The sequence below is a fragment of the Cynoglossus semilaevis genome, chromosome 7 (assembly GCF_000523025.1).
Source record: "Cynoglossus semilaevis isolate Cse_v1.0 chromosome 7, Cse_v1.0, whole genome shotgun sequence".
NCBI lineage: Eukaryota > Metazoa > Chordata > Actinopteri > Pleuronectiformes > Cynoglossidae > Cynoglossus > Cynoglossus semilaevis.
This window is the reverse complement of record NC_024313.1, coordinates 7,583,130-7,598,078: the sequence shown is the minus strand read 5'-3', so window position 1 is coordinate 7,598,078 and position 14,949 is coordinate 7,583,130. Positions and strand designations below refer to the sequence as shown.

Below are 14,949 nucleotides of genomic sequence, written 5' to 3'. Positions count from 1 at the left end.
ACGAGATTGACACCAACTGTAATGTCTAAAGTGAGTTTATTTTGGAACAGTGCTACGTCTATGTGTTATAGACGGTCTAAGGATAGTGGTATAAAGTATTGATTACTAAATATTTTAACCTCTGTGTCCGCTGTGTTTTCTGGAGGCCACGTAAGGACATAAAAACAGATGGCTGATTTTTGACTTCTCTGTGGCTTTGGATTAGAATGTGTAGACGAAAGTTAAAAGTAGAAGCTTGGACGTCTGAGCTGAGGGTTCGCTCCTAAGCTGGTAATCACCCTCACAACAACACACTGAATAATACTTAATAACATGTAGCACCAAACCATTTAAACCCTCAAAGACAATCCCAGTACCAATATCAGTATCAGTATTGGGCCTGATGCTTCATTCAAATACCAGTACTGTACTTGTTCTCTATATCATGTGCTGATCCAGCAACCTGGATGTTCAATACAGCCTTTCAATACACCAAGCTGCACAACAGTGTTGTTGCTCTCATGGGTTGTTAATTTAAGTAGGTCAAGACTGTAGCTTTGGTGATGTGAGAAATACTCAGAGACATTCAGTGTTTTTTAAAAGGATTTAATCATGAGATCCAGAGTAAATGATGGAACATTTGTGGAGATTCATAGACTACTTATTTATTTTGATGGATCATAATATCTGAGGAGGATTTGTTTTAATCTGAAGATGTACTGCATTTTTGCTGTAAGTTAATGGAATATAGAAACAAATTGCACTCCATCAACCAAACAGAAATGTCAATGATTGCAGGACTGACCTAAAAAACCTAACCTAAACCCTGAAAGCTACAACAGTTTATTGCTAATTTGCTGAGTAAATAGTCGTGTTGACTTTGTTGCTAAGTAAAGTAAAGCCTACACACTGTCGCAGACAAAGGTGGCACTCCATTTATGTAGAATTACGGTATGTTGCACCAGAGACTGATTAAAAATTTATGGGAAAAATTGATACCTCAGATCATACCATGAAATTTAGATGTACTCCAAAAACACTAGCCTATAACACGACCCTACATTTCCCATATTGCCCTAATAGCATCTTTCTGTAAAAAAAGGCTCCTGTCCATTAACGCCCATGACTCTCGTGTTATGTTGCAGACCATTTATAGATTTTTTAAAAGACGATCTTGATGATGTACGCATTAACGTAAGACTTACTGCAGTGATGTGGGTCAGTAGATCCTAACCTACGTCACCTGTGTTCTGCTACAAAACACTTGCACCCAAAACCTGCTGGCTACTTGTAAAATATGGGAAAAGAACAAAAAAGCGTAGCTTCCTTGCCGACAACCGTGTCACTCTAGCCTTAATTTGTAATTACAGTACAATGTACGTTTAAGTGGTTTACATTATCAGCATAATAAAAATCTAAATAAACAACAAAAGAATAAAAGAAAACAAGCAGGATTTTACAATGGATTCAGAGAAAATGATCAATCATTAGAATGAGAGAAGAGATTAAAAGAAACTGGTGTTTGGCTAAAAGTGATTACTTCTGTATAATTTTTGTGATTTCTTTGGAGTGGGGAGATCCTGCATGTTACACTTGTCAAAGATAGTCTTCATCAGATGTGAAGGCTCATGATGAATTTATATAGCTCTAGTTGCAAGTGTGTGTGTGTGTGTGTGTGCACACTTGTTTGCACTTTCACTGGTTATCAACTGTGCATGCACGGTGCCAGAACCGAGCACAACAGCTTTACATAATGATCAAAGCTTGAGAGATGGCGGAGCATGGCCTCAGCCTTCACTAATAATAACAATAAGCTTTGAAGTTATCGCAGTCCTGCAACCACATCCACTTCATACACTCTCTCCCTCTCTCTCTCTCCCTCTTCTTTACACACACTGACATGAATTGACAAACACCTACACAACATCTTAACAGGCTTCTCTTACTTTTCTGAATATAGGGTTATATTTACCAAATAGGAAAGAGATCATGATCACATGACTAACTATTTTGGTCCTGATGTAGCTCTGCATAAAGCGTTCTCAGGCCGGTGAAAGGCAGCTTCACACAGTCGTGATTATGTAAGAGTCTGCAAGACAACATTAAATATTTTTATCTTGTTTCCGTTGGTGCTACTGTATCTTGTCAACCTCTGAGAATGAACCGTCAAACATTTTCATCACATATTTCCCCCCCTTGTCTGTTCCTCGGTCTTTGTTGTCTCTCTTTCTGGTCAAATAGCGTTTAAAATGCTGGAGTGGGGACGCGTTATCTGTAATTGAAGTGCCTGAATCAACTTTCTATTTATATGGGAGCCTCTCGAAAGACCCATTGGTCAGCCGAGTGTCTGGCAGAGTTGCGCTGGTCGATCTTGCTAATCAAGAGCAGAGCAAAGCCGGGCATGCAAACGAGGTTTAGACAGAAGAGGTGAGGAGAGAAGATGGTGATACGAGAAGATACTCTGTGGGAGAATGGCACAGGAGAGCAGTGAACATTTGAGGAATGAAGCTTTGGAGTGATGAGGGTTATTACCAGGAGGTAATTGTACAAAGAGAAAAGAGGAAAAAAGATGGATCAAATGTATTGGCACAGATGTTAAACGGTGATGTCAGAGGAAGTGCTGAAAAGGAAGGAGTAGTTTAGAACAAACCAGACCAAACAAAGTTTGGTGTGAGAGGAGACATAATTTAATTTAGGAAAGATGCAGAAGCAGAGACTGAATGTCTGTCTGTGTGGGTCCGTCTTCTCTTACCTGATATTTCTGTTCACTGCTCACCGACAGCAGCCTAGTTTATCTATAGACTAAGGTTCTCCTTGAACTTATTCTGATTGACTTTGTATCAGAAAATGCAATTTGTTTTTTTTTTTTAGCAATGATTTAAAAAAAGGAAAACCTGCCCATGTGTTGTCTACCTGTCCCAACATGTCGTCATTGCAGGGAGAGAGAACAAAGACGAAGACATGACAAAGAAGTCAGCTAGGAGTAACAGCAACCAGAATAGCGGTGTGTATCCAGAAACCCTCATGTTCTTGGCCACCAGTGACACCAGTCCACTGATATTTATTTAGAAATGTGATGAAGTTTAATGATAGTTACAGGTTTTAAACTGTGGCTGCTCAACAGTCTGATTTATGTTCCTTACTTTTCTTCCTAGGATGGACTAGACATTTCCAAGGTGAGAGAACAGATTTGGACAGGTCAGATAGACACACATACTCACACATACCATATCTACAGTGCTGCAGATATAGCATTTCTGTTTCTATAGTGCTATAATTATTCTATAAGCTATAATTTCTAATTGTTTGTAAAGGTTTAGAATCCATGACTCTTCATTGTCTTTTAAACAATGCACATCAATGCATAACATAACTGAAATCAAAGTGGACATTTAGCAGCCCTGTCAATGGCTGTTTGTTCTGAAGGGCTCTGACAAATGTAGATAACATTTTAGCCACGTTACGGTTGTCATGGTGAGTATCATGGCCCAATCTGGCAGCAGACACACACGTACACAGAACGAGGTAACCAAGATGCTTGCGTTATAGTCAGAATTGCTAGAAAATCATGTGACTGTTTCACTTTTCCATTTTTTTTCCTATTTTGTTTAAAGTTGTAAAGGCCCTGAATACCGTTATCCTCAAAGTGTTTGACTTTCATTGTTCATGCACCCAAGGCATCAGAGGGCAATGATGAAGAAGCCCTGTGAATCTTAAAGGCCCACTGACGATGCCTGCAGGCTACTGAGGGCTGCATCTGCCTCTGCTGCTGCACAGCACTGTCTGTCGTTGACCTCTGTCAGCCAATCTCAGAGAGGGAGAGAGAGAGAGAGAGAGAGAGAGAGAGATGCTGTTTTTGTTCAAATGCATGGATTTGTGAATTTAGTGCAAATCCATTTCCTGTGTCAGTATCTGATTCTGTAGCGTGTCAGTGTAATCACTACCAACTGAAAAACTATTATTCTGCTATTATTACTATAACCAATCAGGACCCTGAAATCAGCTAGATCATGCACTTTATGTAGTGTAGAAGGAAAAACCATTCTATTTTATAAGTTTGAGAAAAAATGAAATATTTCGGTCATATATATGTTTTTTTGTTTCACAGAAACATAAAAACATGCCGTTAGATGTCAGATGATTTTCACTGTAGGTGCTGCAAATACAGTGTAACAGGTCACTTTCTCTTACCAAAAAGTTGCGACCCATAAACACCACTCAGCAGCAGCAGCAGCCGCAGCAGCAGCAGCAGCAGCAGCAGCGGTTGGTTTGTGTGTATAATTACGCTCTTCTATTGTTACTCTTCGGCAGTTTTCTTCAGCTCTCCTTAAATCTGCATGCTCCCAGATGGCTCCCATATTTTTCTGTAGCATGCTGCACCTTGTTTCACGTGAGTTCCTTAAAAATAAAAAAATAAACAAAGCCTCGCCATGCACAGCTCGGCGGCCTCCTGCAGCACTTTGACAGTAATTATGGAATGAATTGTGCCACGACGTTTATGACTTTGGCTTTATTTGTCGGGGTTATTGTTGTGCGGTGATTGGTTCAGTGTTTTTTATGATGTTTTAATGTGGTGGATTATTTAAACAGTGCACTGGTGAATGGACTGTGGGTAAATCACTTTATAGAGATCGTAAAACATTTTAATTGCTGCACATGTGCCTTTTTGTAAGCAGGCTTTTTAGTGCGGAAGAAAACAGCAATAAATTAGGTGTTATTTGTTGAAATATTCCTCGGGGTGAATTTTAATCTCATTAAAGCAAAAGAGTAGTACATGGTACATGGTAAAGTAATGTGATCTGACTTCATCGTACACAGTATCCATGTGAGGAAGTGGTGTGAAAGAGGAAAACAAAGGAAATAGAAAAGGAGAGTGAATTATCCTGAAGTTTGTGCGTCATTTTGAAGTCAGCTGCGTGCTCCGTCGTCAAAGAGCCCTTTTCACTAATTACCTTTGTGACGTGACATCAGGTACTTGACTAAAACAGACATTCATAAGGACGTGTTTTTTTATTTTTTATAGCGTAGCTTGATTTATAACCAGCCATCCCCAACGTTCTCACCCATTTCATCCCAATAAATTAGGTGTTATTTGTTGAAATTTGTTGAAAAATGCTTAAAAAAGAAATGAAGTAAGTGAAGACATAAGCTGCTATCACACCATCAGTCACGTCACAGCTTCTTCACCAGTCACACAAATACCTCCCTATGAGGAGGAGATCATGTCACCTCCTGGAGCGCTATGCCAAGTCTGACCACAAAGTATGAGGCACCAACTCGGTCCAAACTTCAACTACTGTCGCTCTTAAAAACAAACTTCTTTCTCTCTTCCAAACACACTGTTAGTGTGAAATCAAAATGAAACCAGAGCAGAACATTGGCTGATGCTGTTTACATCATACCATAACTCACTGTACACTCCAAAAAATCTGCCTGCTAACACTGCAGCTCCTGCTCTGTGATGATGAACCTCACCAACAATTACCATTTACAGCCAAGTGACTCTGTCTAAATGAGTAAAATCTATGCTGTCAGCATTACAGAAGACATGGAGTGTCCTGCTGTTAAACTAATTACACAGAACAGTAGTGTCTGATTAGACACGGTCAATCAACTTTGAGTTATATCGTAAGAGCCAAGACGATTTCATCCATCTCAACATTTAACATCTACTCTTTCAGAGAGATGTCCATGTAGTTTCCTGGGTTTATTTGCAGTCATATGTTCGTACTAAAAGTGTTAATAATGTTGTTGGGGCGAAGAGTGTTGTGGTGGTGAGGGTTCTTTAACAGACCCAACACTCCTGCTGACCTGATCTCGCCCTTCTCGCTCCCTCCGTTTCACAACGTTTCTTATTGTTTCTTATTGTTTCTTTTGCTCTTGCTAATGTGCATGGCTTCGGAAACAACAGTTCTGCACGAGTCCACACATGCACGCAGACACGTGAGTGAACACATGCAGAAGACTCGTCCATACTGTGTACATATGCATGGCTGCATGTGTACCCACTTGTGTGAGGGAACGCAGACAAATGCTCACAATAAAACAGACGGGCAGCTGATGACGTACCATAAAACAAAGCTCCCAGATGCGCCGACTGAATAGATGAAAGAGTTCATCCAGTGACACAGCTGCTCTCTCTTTGATGCCTGGGCATGAAACTGCAGGAAATTTATACCGAAGAGGAAAGCAGAGATTTAGTAGACTCTTTTATTTTTTTTTGTAAGTTCAAATCAAATGTGTTTGGCAGGTTAACACTGTGTAGCTTGTGAGGGCAGCAGCTTTGGGCAAATGCAATTCTGATGACCTGAAAATAAATGGTATATTTATTATATAATGTGTCTTTAAAACTTCAGGCTTATTCAGGGTTTCATTTGCTTTTTTCATTTTGACACTAATTACTCATGGGCTAATCAGCATCTGATCTGGACAGAGGACGTACATCTGAAGTAATTTTTTTCCTCACGTTATTCCACTTGTACATCAATATTTCTGTATAGCACAAGTCTATATATATATATATATATATATATATATATATATATATATATATATATATATATATATATATATAAATATATATAATTGCTTCAATCTCCTGCTTGGAAATGGCAACATCCAAAAAAGCCATTGACAGAAAGTGGGTCCTTCACCTCCACCAGCCCCACTATGCAGCTGGGTTGTCTCTATCGTAATGGTCCTGAAAAAAGGCGGTTTTCCTGATTGTGCAGTTATGCAGTGTACAACAATGGCTCATGAATAATTTTGCTCTGCTTTTTCCCCCCGTCATTCAATTACCCTTCCAGCTAAGCCTCTTCATTTCCTCAGAAGGCTGTTCCACTGTGCATTTCTCTCAGTTTACCCATTTACAGAAATGGGCTGCACACTAGTGTTTGTGTGTTTGTGTTGACGCAGTAATAGGAAACATTTTTTTTAAGGGTGATGATTACTCTGGCTCTCATGGTTCACAGGCAGACATGATAAGTCAGTCGAGGTTGGTGTGATGGTGTTGAGCTCTACAGATTCATTAAATATCAATCAACACAGACTTTTCCCTTTTAGGTGAACAGCTTACTAGTGGATAATATACAATAATATTATAGTATAGTTGGTATAGCACTTGTGTTTACAAGAAGCAAGAAGATCACTGGTTGCAAGTTCAATTCCTGATCTACTACTGTTAATAAACCTGCAGATTCAGTGTGTTAGTTATGAATTTATTTTGTTAAATTTGTAAAATTATGGCCACCAGTTTATCTCTTTGAGGTCTAAATGCTACAGTGCATTTGTGACCTTTATTATTAATAAGTTAAATATTTTTTAAATGAGAGATAAGTTAGTGTCACGATTAGGTTCCTGGTCCTGACTCCTGATGTAGGGGTCTCCATGTCTGGTTCACCCCGACGTCTACTGTATCTTGATTCAAAGATGTTGTTAAAACTTAAAGAGAGCACTAAAGAAAGGAGAGTGGGTGGAAATGAGTTTGTTTGAACTTGAAAAAGCGAGGTTGAGTTGTGATCGTAACAGTCTCTGACAGTGTTATCTGCTGCTACAGGGTGAGTAAGTAGGAGGCAGGACGGAGTCAAGTCAGCCAGCGGAAAACAGGGAAAAGCTTTTACTTATTTTACTGCGCGGTGTTATTTTTCTACTTGTGCATTAGTGCGTTTCTGGAAAACATCACTTTGCATTCATCACAAGTTAGTACTGCGATGTGAAATGTAAATATACTTGCATCTTTAATTACCCGTCCCTATGATGTAAAAGTTGGTGACTCTTCAATGTGTCTACTTGGAAAAATGCTGGCTGGTGGTTGCTACTGGCAGGAATCTGTGGCTGTGTGGGGTGTGGCCATCTGTGGCTTTTCCACCGATTTTAGCACCCAAACACACACACACACTGACTCACAGTGTCCCTAATCCTGCAGTGTTATCAGTGAGCATCAGTGTGTGAAGTCATGTGGACCGGTATGAGTCTGTGGCTGAGACTCAAACTACGTCTCGCTGAGATCCGTTGATGAGAACATCTCTCCGCTGGGCCCTGGTTACGCTTTATCACCTCGTCCCACCAGCACCTCCACACCCAGCACGGCCCACATTAGCTCAGAAGCTGTTTGCTGTAAAGAGACGGATATATATATATAGCTTTTTTTTTAACGTAGCAAAGACACAGTGCTCCTCTGTAATAACTGCACTATTGTGATGTCTCTGAGAACAAACATCATCAAGCAATCTTCCATTTGTTTTATCTTCCACAGTTCAAGAAGTCTTTTGTTCTGTGCTCCCCAGACTCTGGCCAGTGGATCCACAAATGTTTGTTTCAGCAACTATGTCTTATTACTGTGTGACTCCGTCTGTGCTCACGTTTAGCCATCTATATATGGAGGTCAAGGATCTGTTTCACTTTGCTATTGAGCTGCAGTGGTGTAAACGCCCAGTCAATCAATGTGGACATTCTGTCGTTGTCATGTCAGTAGTCAGCAGTTGTTATCTCACCTCTCATACCTTAAACCAGTGACCCTGGGTCAGGTTGCAGAGCTGTTGCCCAATAATTTGCGTAGCTTTTATATGTGTACACATGTAGCTCCGATATTATGTCAACAGTCTCCATTAAATCAGACTTAAAATGGAAAATAAAGTAAAAATACTACTGTAAATGTTTGTGCTTTTTAACAAGTTCTTACAAAAGATTATAACTTAGCATAATATTGACATTTTGTGTCATTAACACAAATTACATACCCCATATTTTAGATGCATTTTTGGGAGGCAATGAATAAGAAAATTGATGTTTTTTAAAAAAACTCCTTTTGTCATAAGCACTGGTGAGCTCTTCTGGCCGTAGTTCCCTGAAGGTTGTGATACTTTAGGTGAACACGGTTCACTGCAGTGCATCTGAACGGGCTTGGAATAATGATAGACTCTGCCCTCTGTTTGCCTCAGCTGCAGGAGGTAAGAGGTTTTTACCAACCCAATATTAGAGCCAGACCTGTGTTTCTTTTTTTAAACTCAGTACTGTAAGTCGCTGTTATACTGACATTAATGTGCTTTGGTATGATTATGGCCAAGTATTTGGAGAACTCTGTGTTAAATGAAGTTTCTCTTTTAATGGTGTATTTAAGATCTGTTTGTGGAACGTGATCATTGTTCATCTAAATCTCATTACCCAACCAAAGCTGTTCTAATTTGTATTTACCTTTATTCATCTTGTGTCTAAGAAACTCAAACCGGTTCGCTTGCTTGTTACTACAAAAAGTGACCCTGTCTCATTTACAATACTGAGCAGGCTGAGGAAGAGACGCAACTCCCTGTGCTTAGTAGTGTCAAGTCTGTAGCTGCTTATCTAGGTCAACAGGTACTAGCTTCCATTTACCGTTTGTAGCAAGACAAGTGGGGTGGAAGGAGAGACGGTGGGATGTAAAATACAGAGTGAATGGATTGGTGGAGGCGAGGCAGGGGAAAGAAAGCATGGTGGCAGATGATTGGCCCAGAGACTGTTGTAGTGGCCTGATCAATGTTTAATAGGTATCACTACCCTGTTGTAGGTTAGAGTTATCTTTCCTGCTCCATGTGTTGAGCCCGAAGTGGAGCTGTGACTCACACTGGGCTGTGTTGTCCTGATAACTCCTTCTACTGTGATGTTTGTATTTCACAGTCTAATTAACCAGCAATACAATTACAGTCTCTTCAATTTACAGAGCATGGGCACAATTAATTCATGAAATGTAACTCTGCTTCTAGTTTTACTTTCATTAATATTTTCTGTGGATCAGATGCAGGTAAAGCCACAGATGCCCCACTTTTTTATCTATTTATTTATTTTTTTAAACGTTTGGTTTTATTCGGGTGTGTCTGATATCATGGTCAGACTGCATCACATTTTATAATTACAAAACCCACCATGCACTACGCACAAACTACGTGTGCAGTTATATGAGGATTAATATTTATACGAGACGCGGGGTCAAATCAGCAGTGTAAACCGGATTGTCCTCTGCCATTACAGTGAAAATCCCAGGCTGCATCATCTGTCAACGCTGACATTTTGCTCTGCGTCCTTGGTTGAAATGTTGAAGGATTGATAGGGTGTCAGAGACCTGCGTCATCCGGCTCATAAACAGCAGGCCTTGCCACAGCTTCTAGAGAGGCCTGACCCCTGGTGCAGTCAGTCATCCCGGTTCTGCTGTTTCATAAATTGCAGCCAGAAAGACACTGTTGCTGAATGAAGAGGTGACCCAACAAGCAAGTTAAATGTGTGTCTTCTGTCTGACACTGAGTTTAATGACAACATAGAAATTTAAAGGATGTGAACTCATGTCGGTCTCGTCAAAGTCTGCCTGAAGCATAAAGCCCAGGGGTGGTCTTGTCAGTCATCTTATGCTAATTCAAATGAGTTGCCAGAATTCAAAGGAGAAAAAAAACCCAATATAATTGTAGTCAATGCAACGCAGCAGTAATAACAACTGGATGATGATAATAATAGCTAAATAAATATAATAAGCATCATATATTTGTCATCTGCTGCTTTGATTATTCTTTTATCTGCAGTCAAATCAAAGCTGTTTGTTTCCCTAATTTTTTTAACTATGTAAAAAAAGTGGCATTCACTCTTTTCTTTGTTGTCCACTGTGTTAGTGCAGTGAGTCCAACACTGTCAATGTAATGTAATGCATTTTCTAGGTTGGACATTAATAACAGTATTACCCTTACAGAAGCCTGAATAAGAACTCTCTGTCCATCCACGTGTAACATTAAGGTCCAATGACCGGCTCCATGAATCCTCAATCCACGTTTTAACTTCTCAGCCTTAACCATTTGCCTGACCCACAAGGGGGTCCCGTGGGGGGGAGGGGGATAGGAGGGGGGAGGCCAACTCGCCGAGCTATCAATAATAAACGATTAAGCTGCGAGTTTAACATCCCTGTGTAGATAATGGGCTGGAAAAGAGGAGGCTTTCAAAGAACAGAGTGCTTTTAGCTGAGAAAACCAACCATGTTTAATGGTCAGACACTCAAGGTGCCGGTTTACTGTGTTTATTTGTTACCCCCCGGTTACTAATTTAGTTTAAATTGAAAATAATAATAATAAAAAAAAATACCAACGCTGATGTAGTATATCTAACATACTTTTGAAAATATATTTTATGTAATAATACTTGACATGTACTGTGTCCCACCTAGACTAACAGAAATGCAAAGTGTCGTGTGCCTCATTTAATTTTATATATAATAATATTATTATGTAGTCGACCAATGTGTGGTAGATGGTAGCTCATACATTACAGATCAACAAAGGGAAACATTTGTCTCATCAGGTTGGATGTGGACACGTCTGCATACAGCTGTTTGGCCTGTAGCACTGAATCTTATAACATATGGCAGTGTGTTCTCTCCTCAGGATAGTGTTGGTAACAGGCCGGGAGACAGGTATTCAATCTTTTATTATCACTGTATTGGTCCTGTAGTACAGATAAGTAACAGTGGTTTATGTTGCTGTGATATTGAGTGTGTTATCATCTGGTGTGTACCATGTATGTGAGTATATAGTATGTGAATCATACTCACTTGAAAAACAACTCATATATTTAAGGAATAAACATAGTGGTTGAGCTCAGTAGGTCTTGCACCTGGAGGGTGTGGGTTTAATTCCTGACTTGATATAGCCCTTATTTTTATAGCCCCTACTTTTTTTTACGAAAACATTACATTACAATAAGAAGTATTTCTATCAAAGACCAAGGTTTAAGGTCTCCGTCTCTGTGCTTGAATCAGTAAATTCTAGGACCCCCTGCAGCTGCACACATGGTCATTCATGTGAAACCTCTGTCATACAATCTTCTATCCAATGAACTGTGGAGATCTCATTTAGATTACTCTCCTGATCTGTCACTGCCTCCTGCAGTTGGCCTTTCCCTGCTCTACCCATCCATTGTGTTGCTACACAAGGAGACGTCGACAGTTCGAGCCGATTCTTTATCCTTCATAGTGAAGGATCAGTGAGAGACTTCCAGCCCCATCTTTACTACACGTCTCCCCCTCACAGATGCTCTGTTTTATGGGCATTTTTTGTGTTTCTGAACTTCACTCCAAGATCAGCGTGTGCTTTGTGGGATGTTTCGTTCATTCCGTATACAAGCATTTTGTCCTGTGACCATTAAGCGTCAGTTATTCTCTAAGTAAAGGGAGTGGCACTGAGGCTTGTTAAACTGTAGGACTCCTAGCAGAGCCTTGGCAAATCATCTCCAGCTGCTGTAACTCCTGCCCTCTCTCTCTCTCTTTCTCCCTCTCTCTATTTACCCAGTACCTCCCCTCCCCCAGAACACTTACACCCCTCCTCTGCTTATGTTTGACTTTTGCAGAGGGCTGAAGGAGGAGAGAAAGAGTGACATGTGTTTTTCTATCCTCCACTGCTTGTATAGGGGTGTGTCTGCTGCACATGTCATTAAACCATCAGACATACTGTATTTTACCCTCCCAGACTGTAAAAACTGGGACAGGCTGACAAGTGTGGCAGATTGTTTTTAAAATTTCTTTTCATAATTTAATAAGCTGTATATTTTCTGTCCAAAGAAGTTACAATAAAGACAACTGGACTGTCTTAGTTTCTTGAAGACGTTTCATCTCTTACCTCTCACCGTCAATTCTGAACTGAGGGATGACAGTTGTTGTAATAAATAGAAACTATAATAATTAATAATAGTTGGATGACGTGTAAAAGATGACCTGGATGACTGAGAACCTACATGGACAATATATTTTAAATGTATTGTCAACTTTTGTATTGTCTTCCAAGGTTAAGCATTATTACAACTCGTGCCACGCAGTAGGTACTGGGTTCAAATCCACCCAGGACCCAACTTCAGACAGATAATCATCGTGAGGGTTGTATAAGAAAAGATGTCCAGTTTAAAAACTGTAAGAAATCCCTGTGTAGACAAACATTACGGCAGCCTCTGGTGAGGGGGTGAAGGGTCAAAATAGTTGACCCTTGTTTTGTTTTGTGTAAAAGTCTTGATTGCTCATTGTGGTGTAAAAAAAAAAACAACCTTTCAGTTTGTGGCTGCCACCAACAAACGTCCCTTCAGAACCAGCCGACTCTCTGTGACAGCCACCAAATGGATCGGCTTTCTTTCTGTCGTTCTTTCTCTCTTACGTTCTTTCTCTCATCTTATCTGGCCTGTCACACGATCACAGAACGGCGGCTGGTGCAGATCCTGACACCGAAGCGATAACCACACACGCTGTGCTAACATCGGTGGGAGACGGTTTTGTGTCCGGTGTGTGTCTGTGTGTGTGACAGGGAAGGGCTGAACACAAATACCATCCTGTGGGCTGTTTTACGACAGAAGACACTTGCACTCTCTGTTGAAGTCATCTCTCCAGTGTGCGGGGACAGTGTGGGTCAAGGTTTGGTCGCTTTGGAACGTGGCCGGTCAGACGATGCTATACAAACAATGGAATGGAAATGGAATGGCTCAGGGCTGAAGCTGTCTGGCTGTGCCTTGGCCCAGGCTGCTGGCGTCGGCACTTTTTCTTGCCCTGTGCTTCTCACATTGGGAGTAATCAGAGCATGTAGTCAGGGAGCATCATAGCAGGAGGATCAGATTTGTTATAGCAGCAGACGAGGAGGTGCAGGAGGCAGGAGGTCCTGCATGTGACCTGGTTTGTCGATCGGAGGAGTTCACTGGAGTGTCGCTCCTCCGGGACATTATTGGTGTATAGTTCAGCAATTGTGTTTCGAGCAGAGGACACTGAGTTGAAGAGAACTGTGCAGCATAATGGATTCTTTCATTTTAATTTCAAAGTTTGTCTAAAGAGGCTCACTCTGACCTGGACTGACTCATCATGGCTAACCCCGAGCACTTTGATTGGTTAAAAGAAGCCATCGTTGTGCTTCCAGGTAAGAGTCGAGGTGGAATAAGTTCACTTATGTATTGGAATGAAACTTTGGAAAAATCCAAACATTTAAATCTAAAAAGTTTTGACAGGCTGCCGGCTCTAAATTATCCCACCTTTATAGTTAGATTACTTGCAATAAATTGTGTGAAAATGTTGAAAGCTTCTTTAGATGAAGTTGTTCACTACTCTATAGAAAAGAATCTACAGGGAATAGACAGTGAAGAATGTGGGTATTAACAGTTTCTGGGCAAATTGAATCATCTGCATAATTGAGGCTTTAGCAGCAGACAACAAAGCAACACCTCGGTCAGCTTTTGTGTTTCCAGATTGTGCAAAGCTTCAATGGGAAAAGGATAATTCACAGAGAGAGAGAGAGAGAGAGAATCTGATGTTTTAATTTTTTTGTGCTTTGAAATGGTCCAACTTTTTAATCAAATCAGATATGCTGCCTCTTCCCAGTAAGCAGCAACTTGTTTATCAAGAACAATTTGTGTCCTTTTCATGTTGCTTTTTAAATTATGTATGAAATGAATTTACATATTTGCGTCCGAGCGAACGCTTTGCATCTCAATGCTTAGTCATGCATCTAAATCACAATCTAAAGTATGTGTGCTGTTTTGTGACCAAATGTGAACACACCATGCTGGATGCTAATGTGGTCTTGGGAACTAAAAATAGATTTATTGTTATAAAAAAACATTATCAACAAGTAACACTCAGCAGCTCACGGGTCGCTGGGCTGTAGAAGACTGTAGGTTAGGTGACAGTGTGTGTGCGTGTGTGTCTGCTAAGGATGTTGTTGTTGTACAAAAAGGGGAAATGCCTGTGGAGGCTCAGATTGTGACAGATGGTTTGGAAAGAAATCAGACTGTGAATCAGGATCTCTGCCCTGGGACGAGTCAGTCCGTGTCCCAGGGCAGGTTAGTGTGCTTGTGAGAGTATTTGTGTGTGCACATATGCAGTACATATTTTTGGTTATTTATGCTTCATAACACTGGAGAGTCTGTATTTTATCATTGACACACACACTCAGAGATAAACACACACACACTCAGATATATTCACACTGCAGAATA

At 40.4% G+C, this 14,949-nt stretch overlaps 1 protein-coding gene across 5 annotated transcripts in view; it reads left to right on the top strand.

The window, feature by feature from the left end:
- Positions 1–14,949, top strand: part of pak5 (p21 protein (Cdc42/Rac)-activated kinase 5) — a 43,993-nt gene that overhangs the window by 2,571 nt on the left and 26,473 nt on the right. For 2 of the 5 annotated variants that reach the window (XM_025056922.1, XM_025056921.1), the window contains exons 2-3: positions 2,918–2,983; positions 3,135–3,155. The exons of 1 other annotated variant lie outside the window; for it this stretch is intronic. In XM_025056922.1, coding sequence (XP_024912690.1) covers positions 2,918–2,983; positions 3,135–3,155 — 87 coding nt within the window. Of the gene's footprint in view, positions 1–2,917; positions 2,984–3,134; positions 3,156–12,923; positions 13,875–14,949 lie in introns of those variants that run through there. 2 more of the 5 variants (XM_017033782.2, XM_025056923.1) reach the window with 2 other exon arrangements.